The sequence below is a fragment of the Mycteria americana genome, chromosome 4, assembly GCF_035582795.1.
Source record: "Mycteria americana isolate JAX WOST 10 ecotype Jacksonville Zoo and Gardens chromosome 4, USCA_MyAme_1.0, whole genome shotgun sequence".
In the NCBI taxonomy this organism is placed as follows: domain Eukaryota; kingdom Metazoa; phylum Chordata; class Aves; order Ciconiiformes; family Ciconiidae; genus Mycteria; species Mycteria americana.
Genome location: NC_134368.1, coordinates 10,021,933 through 10,042,449, shown reverse-complemented (window position 1 = coordinate 10,042,449; position 20,517 = coordinate 10,021,933). Strand labels below are relative to the sequence as shown.

Genomic DNA, 20,517 nt, shown 5'->3' with positions numbered 1-20,517 from the left:
GGCTTCGTGAGGTACCAGCGCCCTCCCCTTCGGCAGCGATCCCTCAGCACACACGGCCTACGTGACCTTCCCGGCACGGCGGGGGATCAGCGGGCTGCGAGCCACGGCCCCGCCGCACGCCGTTTCCACGGTCCCCTCGGGTAAACAAGCCCCGCGCTGCCTCCGGGGCGGCTCACGCAGCCCTCCACAGCCGAGGTCCCTGGAAACCTGCCCACCCGCTACCCTCCACCGGCTGCCGGAGAAGAGAAAAGAATACGCGGCCGGCGTGCCTGAGGGAGGACTACATCTCCCAGCGTGCACCGCGCCTTGCCGCCCCGCCCCCCGAGTCCCTCCTCCGGGCTCCGCGTAGTCGCCGTGCGTTAGTACGTTAGTAGTCCGTTAGTACACCGTGCTACACCACCTAGGACTACAGATCCCGGCATGCTGCGCGCCCCGCGCCCGCAGGCGGCTTACCGTGCGCCCCCGAGGACTACGCTTCCCGGCGTGCCCAGCTCCGCGGGGCGGTGCTATGCAAATCAGCCGGCGGTCGCGGCTCGGCGCTGCTGGGCGTGTGGGATCGCAGCGCGGGGCCGGGGCGGCGGGACACGAGCAGGCCGGCAGCCCGCCGCCGCCGCTAGCCCGCCGCCCAGCCGCGCGCGAGCGCCAAGATGGCGTCCATGCTGCTACAGACCTGCGGCCGGCGGGCCTGCCGCCTGCCCCGAGCGCTGCGCCGCCAGTCCCAGCTGGGTGAGGCTCCCCGCGGGCCGTCAGGCGGCGGGGAGGGAAGCGCAGCCGCCCCACGGCTCGGCCCGGCCTGGCCCTGGGGTGCTGTGCGGCCGCGCTGCCGCCCGGCCCTGCGAGGCCTGTGCTGCCGGCGGCGCCGAAGGCCTGCGGGGGAGGGGGAAGGGAGGGCGGGCGGAGGCGGCGACGACATCTGGGGGCTCCCGGTGTGGGCGGAGAGGTCGTTGCGGGAGGGAAGGGCCGCAGCGGGGCCGCAGCTGAGTCCCCGCCGTTCCGTCCTCCGGAGCCGGCGTCAGCGAGCCGGGGCTGGGCACGGCGCTTCTCCCTTGCCGGCCTCGGCCGCCTGCCGCCGCTCCTCCTGGCGGGGAGCTGCTGTCGGCTCGGCGGCGGGGCCCTCGCTCTCTGGCTGCTGTGGCCGGGCATGGGCAGCTCGTCTCTTCGCATTTGCAGGGTGGTTGGAGGGGATGCTTTTCCCTAATGGCAGTTAGGACGCATGCATCCCTTAAATGCCAGCTGGCTGAGGAAGGAAAAAACGTGCGTTTTATTAAGGTACAGGAGTAAGCTCCTACACTTCAGTCCTGCCTGCCTTGTTCTCAGTATAGCTTGGCTGTGGAGTGTTGTCACTAGTAATACGATTCTCAATACCCTTTAAGAAAGTACATGCGGTTATTTTCTTAGTCAATATTAGGAAGGAAATGTGAATTTGCCTTTTTCCAAGCGGCTTTGAAAGCTTGGGAAAATAAAAAGGAAATGCAGTGCATGCTATTGTTTCCATTAATAATCAAGATAATTTGGGAGTTTAAATATCTTTGGGCGGTGGAGTTATTTAATGACATGAAACAGCTGATAACTTGTGACGTACGTGCGTCCTGTGGTTGCTTTTTACGTCCGTGAGTTGGAATGGCAGGGGTTTAGCAAGGAATGAGTGAAAGCTTAACAGGCAGTGGTTTGTCCTGACATTGAGCCCTGACTTGTCACTGAAGTACTGTCAGTGAGAACAGGGTATCTGCACATTCAGATTCCCGCAAACCTGATCAACCATATGGATGCTTGTTCATGTTGATAAACAAACTGTCTTCTTGGTTACCTGTAATCCCTCAAGTGTGGTAGCTTGTTCTAGTTGATGTTTTTTAGCTACTGTTGTAAAGACATATATGTAGGTTGAGCTTGTACAGTGACCTGAACAAAAAGCTGGGGTATCTTAGCCATCCAGTTTATTTAAAACAGGGAAGAATCACACCCATGTACCTTCAAATTAGATGGGAGCTTTGATTCTTGTTGTGGCATAGCTTAAGAAGAAATGCTAATGATTGCTACATTTTTGCATGTTATAAATCTCGCCCCACATGAAAATTCTCATTAGCTGCAATACTGTGATAGAATCAAATAATTTGTGTGCTGTGATGCACTATGCTTATGATATAATCAATGCTTTTAATTGGAGTGTTAATCTATTATGAACACATTGTTCTATGGTGTAATTTTTTGGATAGTGTTTTGCTTTACTTAGCTCATCTTCTTTGCTTTACGTGTAAGTAGTCTAAGATTAATTTAAAGCTAAGTGCTTCTAAGAATCCTAAATGTTCTTCCTGTAAAGATCAAGCTGTTAAGCTTATACTTCTGTAGGGACTTACTTCAATTTAGCCTTTTCTTTTTAAAAACTCTAAACATAGTAACAGTACACAGCTATTCTACATTTACAGCTTTGTTTTTGAAATTTCATTAAATTTAAAAATAAAGTTTCTCATTACTTCTTTTCTATGGGGAATATGTTAACATCTAGCTTTTCTGGCACTACAGCCTTTCTTACTTTCAAACCAAGTAAGCCTAATGCAGGTTTCTTAAATGAACAGTGTTGAGTACGGTAAGCTACATTCACCTTGTTCAGACACTTCTGGATGTCTCTATTATCCTAGAAGCACGGAGTATGGACTTTGCTCCTTTCTGAAGAAAGTATATATTTTATTTCAGGGCTGGCTTGCTCTCGGGTACCTGGAACAGACGCTGCAAAACATAAAGAGCTCTTGTTGTCAGAACTGACAAAGTTGAAATTAACAGTTATTTGCAGAATCTTTTGGTTAAATTATGTTTCTGTGTGCCCATTCACACTCTGAATGGCTGTACGACAAGGAGTGTTTGAGTCAACATGTTTTCTTATGGTAACCTTGGAATTTTGTCCTTTGGCCCCTTCCTTAGCATTAATGAGTCTGGTTGGAAAAAAAATAAAGATAAGTGAAGTGAAAGGGTCCTTCTGTTATGGAGTTTTATTTAAGAAGCTCCAAGCCAGTTTTGATCTCCAGATCATCCCTCTTTGTCCCAGGGGCACCTGTCCATAGTGGGTAATGTCCTCTACTAGTAGGACTCTCATTTTTGGCACATAGACTTTGTGTGCTTCCTGGCACTCAGGTGAGAGAAACAGATTACTGTGCTGCAACTTACCCCTCAAGACTTTGAGTACTTCTCTGCTTTGCTCAGCTGTTCCTTAAAGTCAGGGTCATCCTTCTGAGATGTCTTGACTCTTGGGTCAAGAAATTCAGCTACTGAGCTTTCTCTAAATATTGGAGAGTATCAGAATGCCTTCACAGATTCTCAAGGCTTTGATTTTTGAGCCAGAAAGAGATAGTTTTTCCCCTGGCTCTATTTGCAGTGGCAGTGAGTACCTGTTGAGAGTTTGGTATAGCTTGAGATAGGTAAATCCTTTTCCTTTCACTTCATAATGCCATAGCTTTTGCTGTAATGACATCAAAGCCCACTTAGTGTGGGACATCCCTTGGTTATTGAGATTTTTCTTTGATAAGTTAACTTATCTTTTTTTTTTCCCCTCTTCCCCCTTTCCATACCTTCTGATTGCCCCACCTGATTTTGGAGGTATCTCTTTTCCTCTAATAATTAGGGTATTTTGGAGAAGGCTTTTGGCCATCAGCTTTGGATGCTGTGTTTTCTCGGATACAACTGTCTACTTCAGGTTATGTCATAGGCTATATCTTAGCTTAGGTTGTACCTTAGCTTTGATGATGGAAAAGTTGATCACTAACCTCTAAAATGTCCTTTATATCCTTCTGTCTCTTAGGATTGACCAGAAATAGTAGATTCCAGATGGGTGAAACAAACTATGGCATGCCTACTCCAGCCTTTAATTTTTGTTTTGGTTACAGTGAATTCTGAAAAGATTGGCCAAAAAGAGTAGAGGCACGTGCAGCCTTGCTTATGTGCTCTTCCTTTGTTCTGTCCAGGAGTCTCTTTGCACTTGGTATTAGCTGGTTATTTAGTTGTTGCAGCTACGTATTGATACAAGATTTTTTAAAAAGTTTTTTAGGGACATTGATTCTTTCTAGTGGGCTTGGGGATAATTTTCAGTGACTGTAGATTGCATAGAGCCACTAGGTAGCTTTTTATGTAGCTGATGGTGCTTCCATGGTGTTGGATGGTCAGAAGGCTTTCAAGCATAGCCCTTTACTGAAGCATGTGAACTGAGTTAGATAATTTATTGCCGGAATGGATGCTGCTTGTCTCTGTACCTGGACAGAGGATGCCCGTATAGGTGTCAGTCCTCCTTGTGGACTTTATTAGTTATTATTAGGACTGATTCTGAGTTAATATTTTGAATAAAATTCATTTTGGGAACATGCCATTTGCTGGAAAGCTAACCTTTCATATTTCTTGGATCAGTCTCTTGCCCTTCAGGCCAATTTGTATCCTTTGCAGTGAGGTCCAGGGATAGAGCTATTTTTATACAGTGCTAATCAAAATGGACAGCAATGTATTGAAATGGTGTTGTGGTTCTACCTCTGTAGTGAAGTGTGTTTAGGTTCATACTCACACTTTGTTTGTTGTCCTGCTTTAAACAAAACAAAACTCCAAAATAACAACACCACCAAAACATTTTCATCCTAGACACTTGCCAAGTGCTCCATTTGGCTCATCTAATACTGTGTTGTCATGGAGCCATTAAAAAATTACATTTGCTTTCAGTGAAGTTTTTCTGCAATATAGTTGCTTGTCTGAGGGACTAGAAAACCTGTCTTCAGGCAATTGAACAAGTGTCAGCAGTACCTCACACGTCCACAGAGTTCGACTGTACACATGGACAGTTTGCTTGAACGCTTACGGAGATGCCAGCCATGTTACAGAATTGCTTCCCACCTGCTTTCTCTCTTTTAACCTATAAATTGGGATTACAGATTGAGAGAAATAAGAACAAGGCATGTGCTTTGACTTGTGTTGGAATAGGATGAGGTATTTGGACTTCAGTACTTCACATGGTTATTGTCAAAGCAAAAAAATTTTCAGTCTTGGCTGTTTGTGATGCACAATCATCCAAAGTGTGAATGTGCTTATAAACAGTGCACCATAAGGAAGTCAAGTTGCTCTTAAGCAGCATCTTTTTTGTGCTTTCAGTAGTAGCCATTCCTAAGTAAAGGTTGGTCTTTTAAATCACATATTTGTGTACAATTTGCTATATGGATAAATGTCTTCCTGAATTTCAGAATTAATGCTAATTACTGGTATTTTTCTAGGTAACTTGGGAGATCGTGCATGTCTTAGCTGTACATCCCTGCGGCTGGCAAACAAACTGTGAGTAAATATGAACTTTTTTCCTAAACTCAAAACTGTACAAAACCATCAGTTACTATACTATCATAGAATGTAGGTTTAAATCTTCTAGGCAAAGTGTGAAAATACTAGCTTCAGCTTGTGTTATTGACAGATTAAAGGAAGTGTGAGTATTACTCTCTTTACCTGCTTGGTTGTGTGTGGGAGAAGGAAAGGGAGATCTTCCTTTTTTCGCCCACTTCCTCCCTTTTTGTTTCACTTATGATGTGAAAGCAGTAGAATATTAATCTTGTTCTTGACTGATTCCAGGTGACATCACGGGATATCATGGGCTTCTTGCGTACTTTCCCTGTAGAGTTCCACAGAGTAAACATTCAGCCAAAGCTGGTTTGAAAAACATGGTTAACAGTTAGGAATGTAGGTCATTTGAGTTGTATCTTTATTAAACCAAAGTAGTTTACTGTATGTTGCAGCGTTGGGTGAGGCTCTCCTAGGAGATGGTGTCGTCTTCTGTAAACGAATCCAGCCACTGTATGCTGTTACGGAACTTAAGGAGTTCGATGTTGGCAGAATCCATTCTCTGTTCCTGACTTGGCTCACAAGGCATACTTGTGGATATGAATTTCCCAATGCCTTTCCTTGGACTGTTAAAATCTGTATTCTGTAGTTTATTTACAGTCTAACTGCTCAGGAAACAGTGATTATTCTTCCATTTCCTAAGTTTCCATTGTAACATAAGGATGTGTCTCTAGACATAAGCCTCTGATACAAAACAAAGTAATTCCTTTCTTTTTTTAGTCATGTTAGTTCTATATCACTTACTGTATAATTAATTATGAGAGTTTTTTAATACATAAAGCATTTTAAAATCTCTGTTTGCTTTTTAGTAGATTATTATATGGGGCTTCTCTCTTGGAAAAATGGAAACTTACAGTTTTTAGTCTGTTATATGAGCAGCAGAACACTGGGACAGAAATTCTTGTTATTCTTTTGAGAAGTTTTTTTTACCAAAAGCTGCTGTTAATGCAATGTTGCTGCTTAAAATAAAACAAACTAGTGCCCGCACCCCATGTGACCCAGATCCAAAAGCAATTAGTTAATATCTGTGCAAGAGTGTAGTTCTCTAGCTAGTCACAAAAATATTTTGTGTAGCTGTGTATCTTTCAGCAGTCGTCTGACCAGTGAATGGTCAGACGCTTCAAACTTTAGTTTAAGCTAGAAAATAATCATGTGTCTTTAAAAAGTAATAATTTAGTCACTTTTTTTGTACAAAGCTCTATTTGAATAACATTAAAGGGATAAAACCATTAAAGTAATTTAAAATTCATTGGATGCATGTGGTAATTAAGTTTATAAACTACTTCTGGCTGAACATTGAGTGAGTGAGGCTAATACTTATAAGTGTTCAATAAATGTTTTTTTTTCGTTAAAGTGTTACTCAGAGCTGTAGAGCCACTTGCATTTATTTTCTGTTCATTGACTGAAGACAAATACAAATTTGTTTTTTTGTTTTGGTAGTACAAGGGCTTGGTGAAGAAACACCCCAGTCATTTCTGTCCTGTAGATGACTTAATGCTGGCATTTCGGTTTGAGGGACACCTAATGGAACTCATTTACATAAAATATTTTATCTACTATTTTAAGTTTGTCATATCCTCTTATAAAAGCATGTACAATCCTACTATAATGAGTAGTTCTTCTGTGTGTAGAATGAGTGTTTGGGATGTTTGAGCAATGCTTTCCTTCTAACTTCAGTTCAAGAAAAAGAAAAAGAACAAAATTCTAAAGAAGGTAGAAGAGTGTTGGTTCTGTGTGCCCCATCTCAGTACCATGATAGAAGTTTGTGCATAAAGTTTCTGCTGAAAAAGGAAAACTAGATGCATGGAGATAGTAAAAGAGGAACTCTAATGAAATCGGATTTCTCTGATACTAATTCTCTTCTTCTAACTCAGCACCTATCCCAAGTCTACAACTTCTATTTTTTTTCTCGAGTGTTTCGTTCAAACAGGAGAAGTAATAGAAGGGGCTTTATATTACTTATGGATTTACAGATTTATTTTCAAATATAGCTTTCTAAATGGGAAGCACTTCTGGTTGCTACTCTTTATGTAATTGGAGTAAAATAAGCTACCTTTTCAAAGTTGTTTAATGGAAAATTCCCGGCAGGTTATTTTTTGCCAGGAAGTACAGCCAAGCGTTCTTTTCAGGTATAGACATTCTGATCTCGAGAGTCACAGGTTTGGGGTTTTTTCTCAAATATGGAGTAGATATTTCTCAAATGATGGATTTTATAAATACATACATTTATATAACTAAGTAAATATATAAATAGCTTATGATCTATTGCTAATTCTTGAATGCTTTTTTCTTCTGAAGGACTGTACACTTTAAATATTGCACTAGTGTCCCTCCTGTTTACGCATACTCCAAAAAAGATCGCTACTGTTGTTGGACTAAAGGATCTGAACAAATATACTTTACTCTTACAAGCTCTTCTGGCTCATGGACGCCACTAGCAACCATCGGTGTTTTAGGTCCCCAATATCTTCCAGTTAGATGGTGGCATTCTTCACGTCCCCTTCAAGATGACTCCATAGTTGAAAAGTCACTGAAGTCCTTAAAGGACAAAAACAAGAAGTTGGAAGAAGGAGGTCCTGTATATAGCCCAACAGAAGTGGAAGTTGTGAAAAAATCTATTGGACAGAGGATTGTGGATGAACTGAAGCACTATTACCATGGTTTTCGATTACTGTGGATTGACACAAAAATAGCTGCAAGGATGCTCTGGCGAATACTTCATGGCAACACTTTGTCTCGTCGAGAACGGAGACAGGTACTGAGTAGATACCTATTTCGTTTGAGTATCCTTGGAGATTACTCCATTTTATTTGAACTGAGTTGGTTCTTTCTGTTGTCTTCTGTTCCTAGAATTAAAATTGCTAGGTGTGTTTCCCTCTTCCTCCCTATGTGAACACTAAAAATTTTGGGTTTGATTCCAAAACATTTTAGTCTTGTTCCCCATTACTGAAGATAAATTTGGTATTTTCTAGCAGGAACAGTAGAGGATTCTTCTGTTTTGTTGTATGGACAGCAGTTGTGGTTTGTTCTCAAGTTCCCATCCATGTGCTAACATATGTGTACACGGTTGCTTTCTCTGGTTTTTCACTCCAGCTGGAAAAGTTGAGGGAAAACACTTCTAGTAAAGGTTGGATTTATGCCAATTCTGTTGTGTGGGTTTTTTTTTTTTTAAAACAGAAGAAAAGCTGCAGGCTGAAATGCATGATTGATAATCAAATATTAGTACTATCTCAGTTATAAATATATTTGTGAGATAATTTTAGTCCAAAGAAGATAATTTGAAGAAAGTTTTTGTTTTATACTTTTGTTTTTCTTTATGGCACATAGCTTACATTTATGAAACTGTAAAAATGCAACTGATAATTTTTAAAGAAAAGGGAATAGGGGATGGAGATGAAATCTGGAGTGCAAAATGAGAGTGCTTTCAAATTAGGATAAGATACATACATTTCAATAGTAATTTCAGTTTGTGGATGAAGTAAATATGCTTGTTCAACTAGAATTAGAAGATATATGGATATTTAAAAACATTTGACCTGAGCTTATATATATAGAAAGACTGCAAAATAATAAGCTGTTTTAAAACTGATATAGTTTAAAAAAATTTTTTTGAAAGAATGCATTGGTATTCAGCTTCACCAGTTCATTAGCAATATATCAAACATGCTGATTTAATAGTTCTCATTTTACTGTTTTTAAAGATGTTTAAGCAGTTTATACAGATAAAATACTCAAGTCTGTCTTCTTGCCTTTAAAAAAATAAAAAGGGCATTTCAGCTGTTGCTGAAAAAAAAATGTGCTGAAAGAAATGTTGGAGAGTGAAAAGTGTACGTACTCAGGCAGCAGGAGTGAATAGTTCTGCTTGCAATCATGATCCGGTTCTCTGCAGTTTGTACGCTGTACACACAATGTGTTAGGTTCACATCTCTGCCTTCAAAAATTTTGTTAAGTGATCAAAAATATGAATATTTGCTCATTGTTTTAATCATTTCCTGATAAAATTCTGAACATAGTTGAACACTTTTATGTGTAGTTAAAAAACATCACATCTTAATGCAGTATGCAAAAGTTTTTTTCCTATCTTTGCAAGGTTAGACAAATAACAAAAATTGTTAAATGCACATGTAGCAGTCTTCATCTGTGATTACATTTGGTCTCTTTCTGCAGCAGCGCTGGTTTATGGTATGTGGTCTCAGCATCTTCATGCTACTTATTTTTGCCCTCTTTCTTATGCTGGTGCAAGAGTATGTTTGGCAGCTGATCCAGCTGAAATGTTGCTCAACAATAAATATAACAGTCTGTGCTGACATAAGAGAGGGGAGTATGTAGTGCCAAGAAAGAGTAACTGAGGATAGGGGGAAATGAGGACCGCAGGACTTCTTGAAGTAGCAGTTCTGGTTTGTGCTGGCTTACTGAGAGCTTTGGAAAACCAAGTGAGACAAATTAACTCATGGTTTAAAACAGAATCGGAAATCTTCCAGAGGGCAAGACTGGAACCATTGGTTTTCCTGCCTGTTTCATGTTCACTGAGCCATACTTCTGAGAAATTATACAAACAACAGTAAAATACGGATATCATGGAAATACTTCTGCTGAAAGATCAGGTCTGTATTCTAGGAGGCATGAACCTTTAGAAGTAATACGTTATCTTTGGACACGCATTATTCCATCAATAGATGGATTTATTCATTTGATTGCCCTTTAGTTTTGTCGTGTAGTAATGATAGAGCTGTCTTTCTCATATTTATGTAGCAGTCTGGCATTTGGCCTTCCTGAATTATTTTTTTTGTGCAGATGTGCGATTTCAGTATTGATTCCCTTATTTTAAATAAAGTAGAAATTTATTGTGCAGGTATAAATTAGTGTTTATGTTGATGTAGCCTGTCTCTTATCTAATAGTGTGTGTGTGTGCATGCAATCCAGTGTAGAAGATGTAGAGAAAATAGTTTTAAGAACTACAGTAATGTTATTTTTCTCAATCTAGGTTGTGTGTTTTCTTTATGTGGAAGTAGAGGACGTTCTGTCTCTTGAATGGAGTCACAGTAGGCTTAGAACCCAGGGTCAGTGAAAAGCAAACCAGCCTACAGCTGAACAAAAACTGCATGGGCTTTTTTTAAACCTTATTTTAAATTTGTTCCAGCACAGTTCATTTTTTATCAGTTCAGCCTTAAATTGTAGTATACTGACTGATTTAAAGAAGTCTTAAAACTTTGATGCCAGATTAACTACAATTTTGTAAAAGTAGCTCCTGAACTTTAAAAAAAAAATTTTTTTTTTTATGTACATACTGCTTTAAATGTGTTAAACGGCGTATGAACTGACAGTCCTAGAGAAATCTTATCTTCACGCAGACTGACAAATGAGTTATTTCTGCCTGCCCTTTCCTTCCTCTTTGGAGGCAATAATGGAAAGATATCCAAGTAATCTAACCACATTAACAAGCAATTGCAGCATAGCTAATGCAAGGGAGCTATTGCTTATGTAAACCAAAAGTCAATTCCAAAATTCTCTTGTACAATTGCTGGTAGGGTTTGGATTCAACAGGATCACATATCTACACTGAGGAGAGAAGGCAGGAAGAAGTAAAACATGCAAATATGATACTGGCTGTTAAAAACTAATTGCTCTAGGGCTGCTTCCTACAGCAGGGCGGGTCAGGACATGGAAGTGAGATGGCAAATGCTATGGAGTTTGTGGCAAGTATATCAGCTTTACAAACTCTTCAGCCCTGCAGAGGAGGGAACAGTGGAATACACGAACTGTAGCAGCAGATAAGCAGATACAGAGTAGTCACAAGTTTTTCATGCTGTGCTGCCAAATAATGTGTGTGTAATCATGCACCATTGTATTAGGTTCCTGTGCAAAGTTGTTTTCCTTGAGTTAGCGGAGGGTGCAGTTTCATGATTTTATGTAAGCTGATCCAGGACAGTGCTGCTGTGAAAAAGGCGAGTCCTGCTCTGTGCTCAAATCAGGTTTTCCACCCCCTCTCCCCCCTTTTGGTTGGTACTGATCCTTTTTCGCTTGTCTGTGTATGCATTTATGGGTTAGTTTTAGCTGGATCAGTAGTGTACCTTCACATTGTGACTGCTGGTGTGCATTCATGACTCTTTATATATTATCTCAGGTTAGCATTAGGTTAGCTTAATCCGGTTGTAAAACTGCTTCTTAGATATGGATTTTGCCTTGTACAAATACTTGCACGCGCTGTCTAAAAACAGATACTGGGTAGAAATAAGAACTCTGTATTGCACTCTGTAGAAATTTTTGAGGGTTTTTTTAGGGAAAATGTACTTGTTTTTCTGACTTAAAATTTTCTTCCAAGCTTTCTTACATCTTTTTGAACTCTCTGGTAGTCATTTATCTTCTATTATTGTAATGAATGAAAACATCTTTGAGCCTGTGAACAATGGACCAAAGCATCCCTTCTGGGAAACTGAATTTTCTATATACGAAGAAAAATGTCAAACTTTGGATGTGTGGAGTTTGTGCATTCCTCAAACTGTATTTAAGATTTTGGCTGGTTTTATGCTAAGAAAATGATGGTTAACGTATTACTGGTTCTGTATTCTAGTAAAGCAGTTCCAGCGACGTGCAGTCTGTATTGGTTGTTGCTGCTGTTCCCTTGGATTGGAATGAGCTGTGGGGAGGGGCTCGAGGGGGAAGCATGCATTTACTTGTGTAGTAGTGTTTATGTTGCCGGTTTTTACCAATCATAGTTGTGTTTATCAAATCATGATGTTGAATGACAGTGCTGTGGTAGTAGTATGCTGTAGTGTACATCTGACCTTCAGTCTCTGATTTAGAAATGGACATTATTGCCAATAACTGGTTATTTGCTTTGTAAAATGAGGTAGAGTCAAGTAAGATCTGCACTCCTCAATATAAACCAAGTTATTAAGCTTCCAATGAGTACTGAAAGGTTTAGATTGTAGACTGTACAGCCTAATATATACATTTGTGGGTGTACAGAAATCAGAAGGACGATATGTATTTTATGCAGTTCAAGATTCAGTAACTAATGCATCAGCCCACTTCAGAGGATTACTACTCTAGAAAAGCAGTGGTTTAAAAAAAAAAAAAATTCTACCAAGCTGGGCTCATTACCCTGGATTTAAATGTACATTACAATTGTTATAAGGCAGAGGGGGAGGGATCTTTCATTTTATTCTTGATTACTTAGTCCATAGTAGCTCATGCATGTAAGAAGTGGTGGAGCACAAATAAAGATGAATAAAAGAAGTTAAGCAGCTTTAATGACAACAAATGACCACCTCCTGTTTTCAGGTGCTTTTAAGAGGTTTAAATGAGATACTTGTTCAATAATCCTATTGAGACACAGTGAGGCTTTTGAAATACTTTCTATAGTGTTGAAAACTGGTGAAACTCTAGCGCTCTGTAGTATATAGCAACTTGAAGAAGAAGATACTAAAACCTGACTTTGTCACATCCTTTTTCTGTTATTTTAAATTTCCTTTGTAGGAAAGATACATACGGGTGCTTAAGTGATAAAGTGGATGATCATATCAAGTATTTTCTAAATGTATAAAATTTTGCTTATCAATACATTTCTTTTTTCCTTTTTTTTCCCCTTCCAGTTTCTTCGAATATGTGCTGATCTTTTCCGCTTGGTCCCTTTCCTAGTTTTTCTTGTTGTCCCATTTATGGAATTTTTGCTTCCAGTAGCTCTTAAGTTGTTCCCCAATATGCTTCCCTCTACATTTGAGACAAAGTCTAAAAAGGTAAGCAGATCTGAATTTATAATCCAGTAATATGTTTTGAAAAAATTAGAACTTTCTTTGGTAAAGAAAGAAATTAGAAATGGTATCTAGGAAATGCTTTTGTCTTTATTTATGTTGTTTTGATGATCTTGCTGTTAATATTTAATAATGAAACAGTGCCACCCTGATTTACCTTTTTATATGTGCAGGTGCTTAGCTATCAGGGCTGTAAGCTTCTCTTGTCTTTTTCCCTATCTTTATTTCCATTTTCTATGACCCTGACAAAGCAGAAATGAAAGATCTGAAACTCTTTTTTTCTACTTGGTATTAAAATGGGCAGACTTTGTTTTAACATTTGTAGTCCTTATTCTTGATGCAAGATTTTTTTTTTAGGTATACTAAATATTTAAAAAGCTTCTGATCATTGTTTTGTTTAAACTTTATTCCTTTTAGTTAAGTTTTCTGGGAATTGTTTAGAGCTTTGTAAAAACAAACCAAAAAGCCCAAAAAGTTTTCACTTTCAGAGCACAAAATGTGGTTCGTACATAGTGAGCTCCCAGTCAGTCACAGATAAAATCAATCATGATTGTATACTTGCCTCTAAGTAACCATTACGTTCTAGTCCTGTGATAAATTCCTCTTTCTTTGGATCAGATGTAGTGTAGGATTTCTGTGCTGGATACAAGAGTTGAGAATTACCCAAACCAAAGTTGGTTAGTTTCTAATTTTTTTTGTTACTAATTCAGAGGGTGCATGTTAGTTTTAGCAGGTGAGGCCTCTCATGCTGCACTTCACTCTGTTGGCATTGCGTCTAATGCTTCATGGAGCTTTGAGCTGATCAACCTATTTTTCGGTGTGATTTGGGAATCTTTGGTAAGAGTGAATGTCCTCTTGTGATGTGTGTGTATTACAGCAGAAGTTCAGAAGTACTCCACATAACTTGTCTGAGGGCAGAAGAAGTGGTATTTAGTGCACATATTTCTAGAAAGAACTTTTAAAACCAAGTATTTTTTTTAACAGGAGGAAAGATTGAAGAAAGAATTGAGAGTAAAGCTTGAATTGGCTAAATTCCTTCAAGACACAATTGAGGAGATGGCCTTAAAAAATAAAGCAGCCAAAGGAAATGTTACAAAAGATTTTTCAACGTTCTTTCAAAAGGTAAAAATTTTTTAAAAATGTATTTTCTCTTCCTACCAAAAAAATAGCTCGGTGTTTTGTTTGGTCTATAGTAATCATCAGGTACCTTTATTCTATTGGATTTGAAGTGAACAGGACGTAACAGTTTTTTTAGGATGGATTTCTTTTTTGCAAGTAATACTTCAGTGTGCTGAAGTTTTACTGTTCTTAGCTTTGGTATTCTGGCTGGTACTTTCACTCTCTGATTCTAGAAGCAGCGTAGTTCTGCTCATTTGCTTCTCATTCTCTTATTTTGTTAATAAGTTAATTCTAACATCAAAAAGATTATGTGCTCAGTGATTACTCCTGTATTTGTTGACCTCTTTTTTTGAACATTGGGTGTAAACAGTGGGAGAAAGTTCTTTCCTAATTAACTGATTAAAACTTGGTGGGGGAAAAGTAAAATTTTTTTGTCAAATTTAGTTCTGCTGATAAAAACAGTTTTTAGATGCATGGCTGCTATACTGCTGAAATCCTTTCCGGTAGTGACTAGAATGTGGTATAATCTGGGGTTTTGATAGAATGCGAGTGCTGTGCTTGGTACAAAATTTTTCTATTCACAAGCAGTTGCTGACACAGAAACTAAATGTCAGATATCTGCCTCCTACATTGATGGCCTTTAGGTTTGATAGTGTTTCCTTTCACCAAGTTTTAGGTAAGGGCAACGTATTCCCTGGAGAGATGAAAAATACCTTCTTAAATCTTCTCAGGACGGGATTTATCTCAGTCCGCTCACACTTCTGATTTCTCTTAATTGTGGGGCTGTTGAGTAAGAGATCGAGCCACCAACCGTCACCAGGTGCTTTGTTGAAAGTAAGAGTGTAGTCCCTTCCTTTGGGGAGAGTATGTATTTGCACAGAAAAAGGCACAAAAGCCTGGGGATTTCAGACCTGAACTTTACAAGTCCTGTCAGCTAGCTTGAGCTTTTCCTGCTTGTCAGTGCTGAGAATAAAGTTTTGAAGGGTGGAGTAATAAGATCACGTTGATAGTGCTGCGTAGGTTACCTTAGATAATGATATTGGGAGGTTTTGCCAGTTGGTATCTGCTTGCAAAGTCCATGTACTTTGAAGCTTCTAGGCAATCATCTGTTTCTGTTCCTTTTCAGCTGCAGAAAATTTTAAATGGTTAGTTATAGCAGTTAGTAGCTGAAGCACTGATGCTGCAGACTCTGGGAGCATGCCACTGCCATGCTTCATGTTTGGAACATTTCATTTTCTTCTGAAAGAACTGCTACTGCGAATTTACATTTGGCGGTTAATTTCTGTGGAAATAAATGACGTATCACTCCACATTTGCTGGAGGAAGTCCCAAGTTCCTCTGATGACTAAAAAGAAGTTTCAAACCCTGCATTTCTGATGTGTGGGTGTGCTTTTTACAGCTATATATTCTTCATTTGTGTCATGGAGACAGACTTCATTGATCTCATTTCACTGTACTAGATAATAAATGTCAGAGCAAGAAGAAGCTTAAATGTTTCCCACCTTTTTGCTATTCTTTTATAGCTGCTTCTGCAGTGAAGTACTTGATGCTGCAAGAACCATTGATTACAGGCTTAACGTGCTTGCTGCAGAATTCCAGAATTTATCTGTGTTTTTTTGTAGCTAGTGATGTCCGAGAAAGTTTCAGTTTGTGCTGTCAATACGCTTGGCGTTGCCAAAATTCAGCTTTAAACAAGGAAGAAAATACTTTAAAAATACAGAAAGTTCCATTTTTGGCTCCTGTAGTGAAGGAGCTGGTGAAGGGGAACATCAAGGCCTTTGACATTTCTTTCTCTGAGTTGGTTTCTCTGCTACACAAGTGTCCTGGAGGTTAATGGACTCAAGACCATCTTGTCTTCCAAATTTTTATCTTTTCCTGTAGTCAGTAGCTGTTCACTAAAAGATTTGAGTTGGCACGTAAAATGGGTAGGCATAATAAATCAGGCTGTGTAGGTAATGTTAGGTTTTCAGACTGTTCTTGATGTCACTTAGCTTGTGTTTTCTTTACAGGGCTTAAAAAAAGGTAGAGGGATTGGGAAGAGTGTTTTTTTGATATCTACGTACTTACTGTTTAGACTGAAGGTGTTAAGTGACTGGGAGTACTTCATCGTTCTATAGATTTTGGATTCAGTAATATCACTAATAAGCACTTGATGGTATACTGAAAATAGAAAAATCAACTTTTTATACAGGTGATAATGTTTTAGCATGACCTGATGAGACTAGGGAATTTTTTTTTTTCTACTTCTTTGAACTGTTATTTCTGCTTCCAGTATTTGGATTTAATTACTGTGAAGTGCCGTTTGGCAACATGTAACTTAAAAGCTTAACTTTGCATTTGTACGAGCAGTTACATAGAACCTTCCATCAAGAAGAATGCAGAGTCCTTTCCCAAGTAGTGGTTTATACTTTGGAATAACTTGCAAGTACAAGTGCATTTGCATTGACATGCTGCAGAACAGCTGGGAACTGGAAGCAAAACAGTATTGTAACAAATGTGGTTGTGGAGAGAATATAGGTAGGTCCAAATCTGTGTTTCACAGGGACACCAACGTTGCAAAATTTTTGCCATTGGACATACTTCTCACTTTATCTTCACAGGGTGATGCTTTTAATATGCTTTTATGTTTAGTAAGTATGGTACCAGAAAGAATACTTGCCAATGTGACTTTTGTAGCAACTATTTATTCACTCAGATATATAATTTTTTTTTTTGAAGTATCTCATGGCAGTGCCAACTCAGACCTGCTCATTAGTATACAGATGCACCTAATTTTTGTTTTTGTTAGTTTTATCTTAAGTATATTATGCAATATTGTTGGAAACTGTCAACAACCATAAACTCTTTTGCCTTTTATAGTGAATAAGGTGGGTTTTTAAAAATTTCTTTCATGTCTTCCTTGTGTCCTATTTCCTATCCCAAAATTGATGCCAAGTACTTGACAAAGGATGAGAATATTTTTATTGTTCAAAATAATGCCCAACCATAACATTTGCTTTGAAAAGCTTGGTGTGTGTTTGTTTTTTCTTACAGATCAGGGAAACTGGCGAAAGACCCAGTAATGAGGAGATCTTAAGGTTCTCTAAACTGTTTGAAGATGAGTTGACTCTGGACAATCTAACCAGGCCTCAGTTGGTGGCACTTTGTAAATTGTTGGAACTTCAGTCCATTGGGACAAATAACTTTCTCCGCTTCCAGCTGACTATGAGGCTGAGAAGCATAAAAGCAGATGACAAAGTGAGTAATTCTAAATAGGCACTGGTTAATAATTTTGACATGTAAGAGTAATGAGTGTGTGTGGCTATATGTATGTTGTTGTAGGCATTTTCCTTTTTTGTCTTTATTGTCTTATTTTTGAGCTAATTTAGAACAAAAAGACTTGAAGAACTTAAAATCAGAAGTGTCCTTATTTGTAAAGAAAAAGCTGACGTTTTTTAATCTACCATTAATTGCAATGAAAATAATTATGTTACAAAGAAAAGCATTTCTATGAAACTATAGTTTGTAAGGGAGCTGATAGAAATAAATAACTTGAAGACTGACATTACCATTATGGAGCTGTTAAGACTATAGTATAATGTTCACTGTTTAAAAAGTGGAAGCTATTTTGTGTTATCACAGCAGCCTCTAGTGGCCGTTGTAAAAATATGGACTTCTGGGTGTGCATTGATGGTGGTTCCTCAGTTTTGAGCTGTTACATGTTAAAGTTTATTATACGCTTTGTGCAGCTGATTGCTGAAGAAGGAGTTGATAGCCTGACTGTTAAAGAACTGCAGGCAGCTTGTCGTGCCCGAGGTATGAGAGCTCTTGGTGTGACAGAGGAGCGTCTCAAGGAACAGCTTAAACAGGTATGTTTGCAAGACTGACTACACACACCTAACTTCAGTTGCTAGCTCTGATTTTTGTTATGATTCTGAGAAGTCATTTTGCTTCTGTTCTCATTAAAGGCTTGGCTAAAACAGTCTTTCTCCTTAATAAGCTTTTGTCATGTGTACTGTGTAAGTATGTAGTAGCAGTGGGTTTCTGGCTTTTGACTGGGCCATGATGTTTTAATGATGCAAACAGATACTTAGACTTAAACATACCTGAAATACGTTTGCAATTTTGGCAGTTTGTCTTGTTAATTATTTGTATTAATCTGTAAAGAACTTTTCTCTAAGTAGATCAGTTCTTTGTCTTTTGGTGTTGCCTGGTTTAGAGGAAGATGCATGTGAAACAAAATAATTTTTCAAATATTCATTCAATACTTCTTGAAATACTTCATCAAACAAAATACTTCTTCATATATTTCAATGCAATTGCTGTAATTCTTGGCTGCTTACAGCCTGTAGTTGCTGTGCTAGGATACTGGCTGGTAAGTAGTGGTAAAAAAAAATTAGTATTTACTTTTTTGTGTATGCTTGACTTGATCTGTAAAAAACCAAAAAATTCCAGAAGTTGAAGGTTTGTTTTGTGTATTGCATTTACAGTGGTTAGATCTGCACCTGAACCAGGAAATCCCTACTTCGTTGCTTATTTTATCCAGAGCCATGTATCTTCCAGATACGCTTTCTCCAGCTGATCAGCTCAAAACAACACTTCAGACACTACCAGAGAGTGTTGTAAGTATTGATGTACATAGTCTGTAACCAGCTTTCAGTATCATCACTGAAAATCTGTTCAGAGAAGTAGATGTTCTTCTTGGTTCCTTTCTATTCCTTGAAAAGCTAAACCATGGATATGTTTATCTGAGTGACCTTCAAACACAGAAGAAACTGGCTTATATTTGGAGGGGCCTGAGAATAAATCATATAAAAGGCAATATTTCATCGTGTGACAGTAGACAGTAATGGCATAAGAAGATCTAGAATACACTTTTTACTTATATAAAAAACAATCTATGCTCTGGGCAATATAAAGATATTAATACATGAAAATGTTGATGTTCTTGTGTAGAGCAAGAAATGATCTGAGTAGATTACTGGTAGTCTTGAGAGAAAGGGAATGAAGAATATGTATGATTTCAGGGTGGAAAGTTCTCATTTTCAAAGAAGGAGAATCATCTTTTTCTGAGAAATGCAAAAATAGGGTAACTTTCGGGGGTTTAAACTATATTCATTAGCATACCTGTACTACCTATCTGAATAAGGATATATGAACTTCTTACGTTATGTAGACATAGATATATATACACACATATAGACTTTAAAAGGCTTCTTACATTATTTTTAGGCCAAAGAGGCTCAGGTGAAAGTGGCAGAAGTTGAAGGTGAAAAAGTAGATAACAAAGCACGTCTGGAAGCAACACTTCAGGAAGAGGAAGCCATCAGAAAAGAAAATGAAGAAAAAGAGATGGAAAGATTGTCTGAAGCTGCAGAGAAAGCCAAAGAAACCCTTCAAGTTGCAGCCATGGTAAGTTCTGCTCTCAATTATTGAGAAATAAATGTCAGTGATGTAAAAACTAGCATGTTATGAGTTATTGTCTCTGCTCTGGGTGTTGCCTGCAAGAAACTGGACTTTAAGTCCACATATGGAAGATGTGGGAGAATATTAAAACAGACTGCAGCACAGAAGGGTTCACAGTGAAACATAAAAGATTGTCTCAGTCTTATCTATCTTTGATTTATCTTTCCTCTTAATTAGAGTAATAAAAGAAACCTTTTATTCCTCTAGCAAAGGTGGTGGGTTTGTTTGGGGTTTTTTTTTTTTTTTATTTCCCCCACCCCATACTTTATGTATCTTTGGCTCTTTCTACTTTGTCATTAACCTGATAATGTCATTGTATAATACTTGACTATAAAAACTGCTGGTGTGCTTTACTGGTGAATTAAGCCTCAGGAGCTCACAGGCATAGTTGTTAAGTGCAAGTGGGTATTTTAATTTGAAACCACTCAATATGTTGCAGTTTTTTAACGTTGTCTTCTCATAAAAACATCTACGTCTATTTTGGCAACTATTTCTATTTTGAGAAGTCATTCTTTACTGATGCTAGTACAGATAATGTTGTCTTTGTTTTAATTAAAACTTCATGGGTCTTTCAAATTTAGAAAGATGTGGAATCAGCAGTAGATCTTGAAGCAGCTGCTCTGCAAGTTAAAAAAAGTCAGATGGCCATGGATACTGAACAAGAACTGGCAAGGGCAGATATGGCGATGCACTCAGAGACACTGAAAGATACAGCACCAGTCTTGGAAGGCATTAAGGTAATCTGGATAACTGTACATTATTATATTTTTTAATGTAAAGATTCAAAACATCCATGTAAGAACTATGATAAGTTGCCTGGCTGTCCTTCAGTTTTAACCCTCTCACC

The 20,517-nt window shown here is 38.8% G+C and overlaps 1 protein-coding gene across 4 annotated transcripts in view; it reads left to right on the top strand.

Moving 5' to 3' along the window:
• Positions 1–405: 405 nt before the first annotated feature.
• The window catches only part of LETM1 (leucine zipper and EF-hand containing transmembrane protein 1), a 31,097-nt gene continuing 10,985 nt past the window's right edge, over positions 406–20,517 (top strand). For 2 of the 4 annotated variants that reach the window (XM_075499606.1, XM_075499605.1), the window contains exons 1-10: positions 406–726; positions 5,238–5,295; positions 7,827–8,107; positions 12,948–13,091; positions 14,091–14,228; positions 17,259–17,462; positions 17,954–18,073; positions 18,695–18,826; positions 19,437–19,616; positions 20,252–20,407. In XM_075499606.1, coding sequence (XP_075355721.1) covers positions 421–726; positions 5,238–5,295; positions 7,827–8,107; positions 12,948–13,091; positions 14,091–14,228; positions 17,259–17,462; positions 17,954–18,073; positions 18,695–18,826; positions 19,437–19,616; positions 20,252–20,407 — 1,719 coding nt within the window. In that variant the 5' untranslated portion in view covers positions 406–420. Of the gene's footprint in view, positions 727–5,237; positions 5,296–7,650; positions 8,108–12,947; positions 13,092–14,090; positions 14,229–17,258; positions 17,463–17,953; positions 18,074–18,694; positions 18,827–19,436; positions 19,617–20,251; positions 20,408–20,517 lie in introns of all 4 variants that reach the window. The other 2 variants (XM_075499608.1, XM_075499607.1) reach the window with 1 other exon arrangement.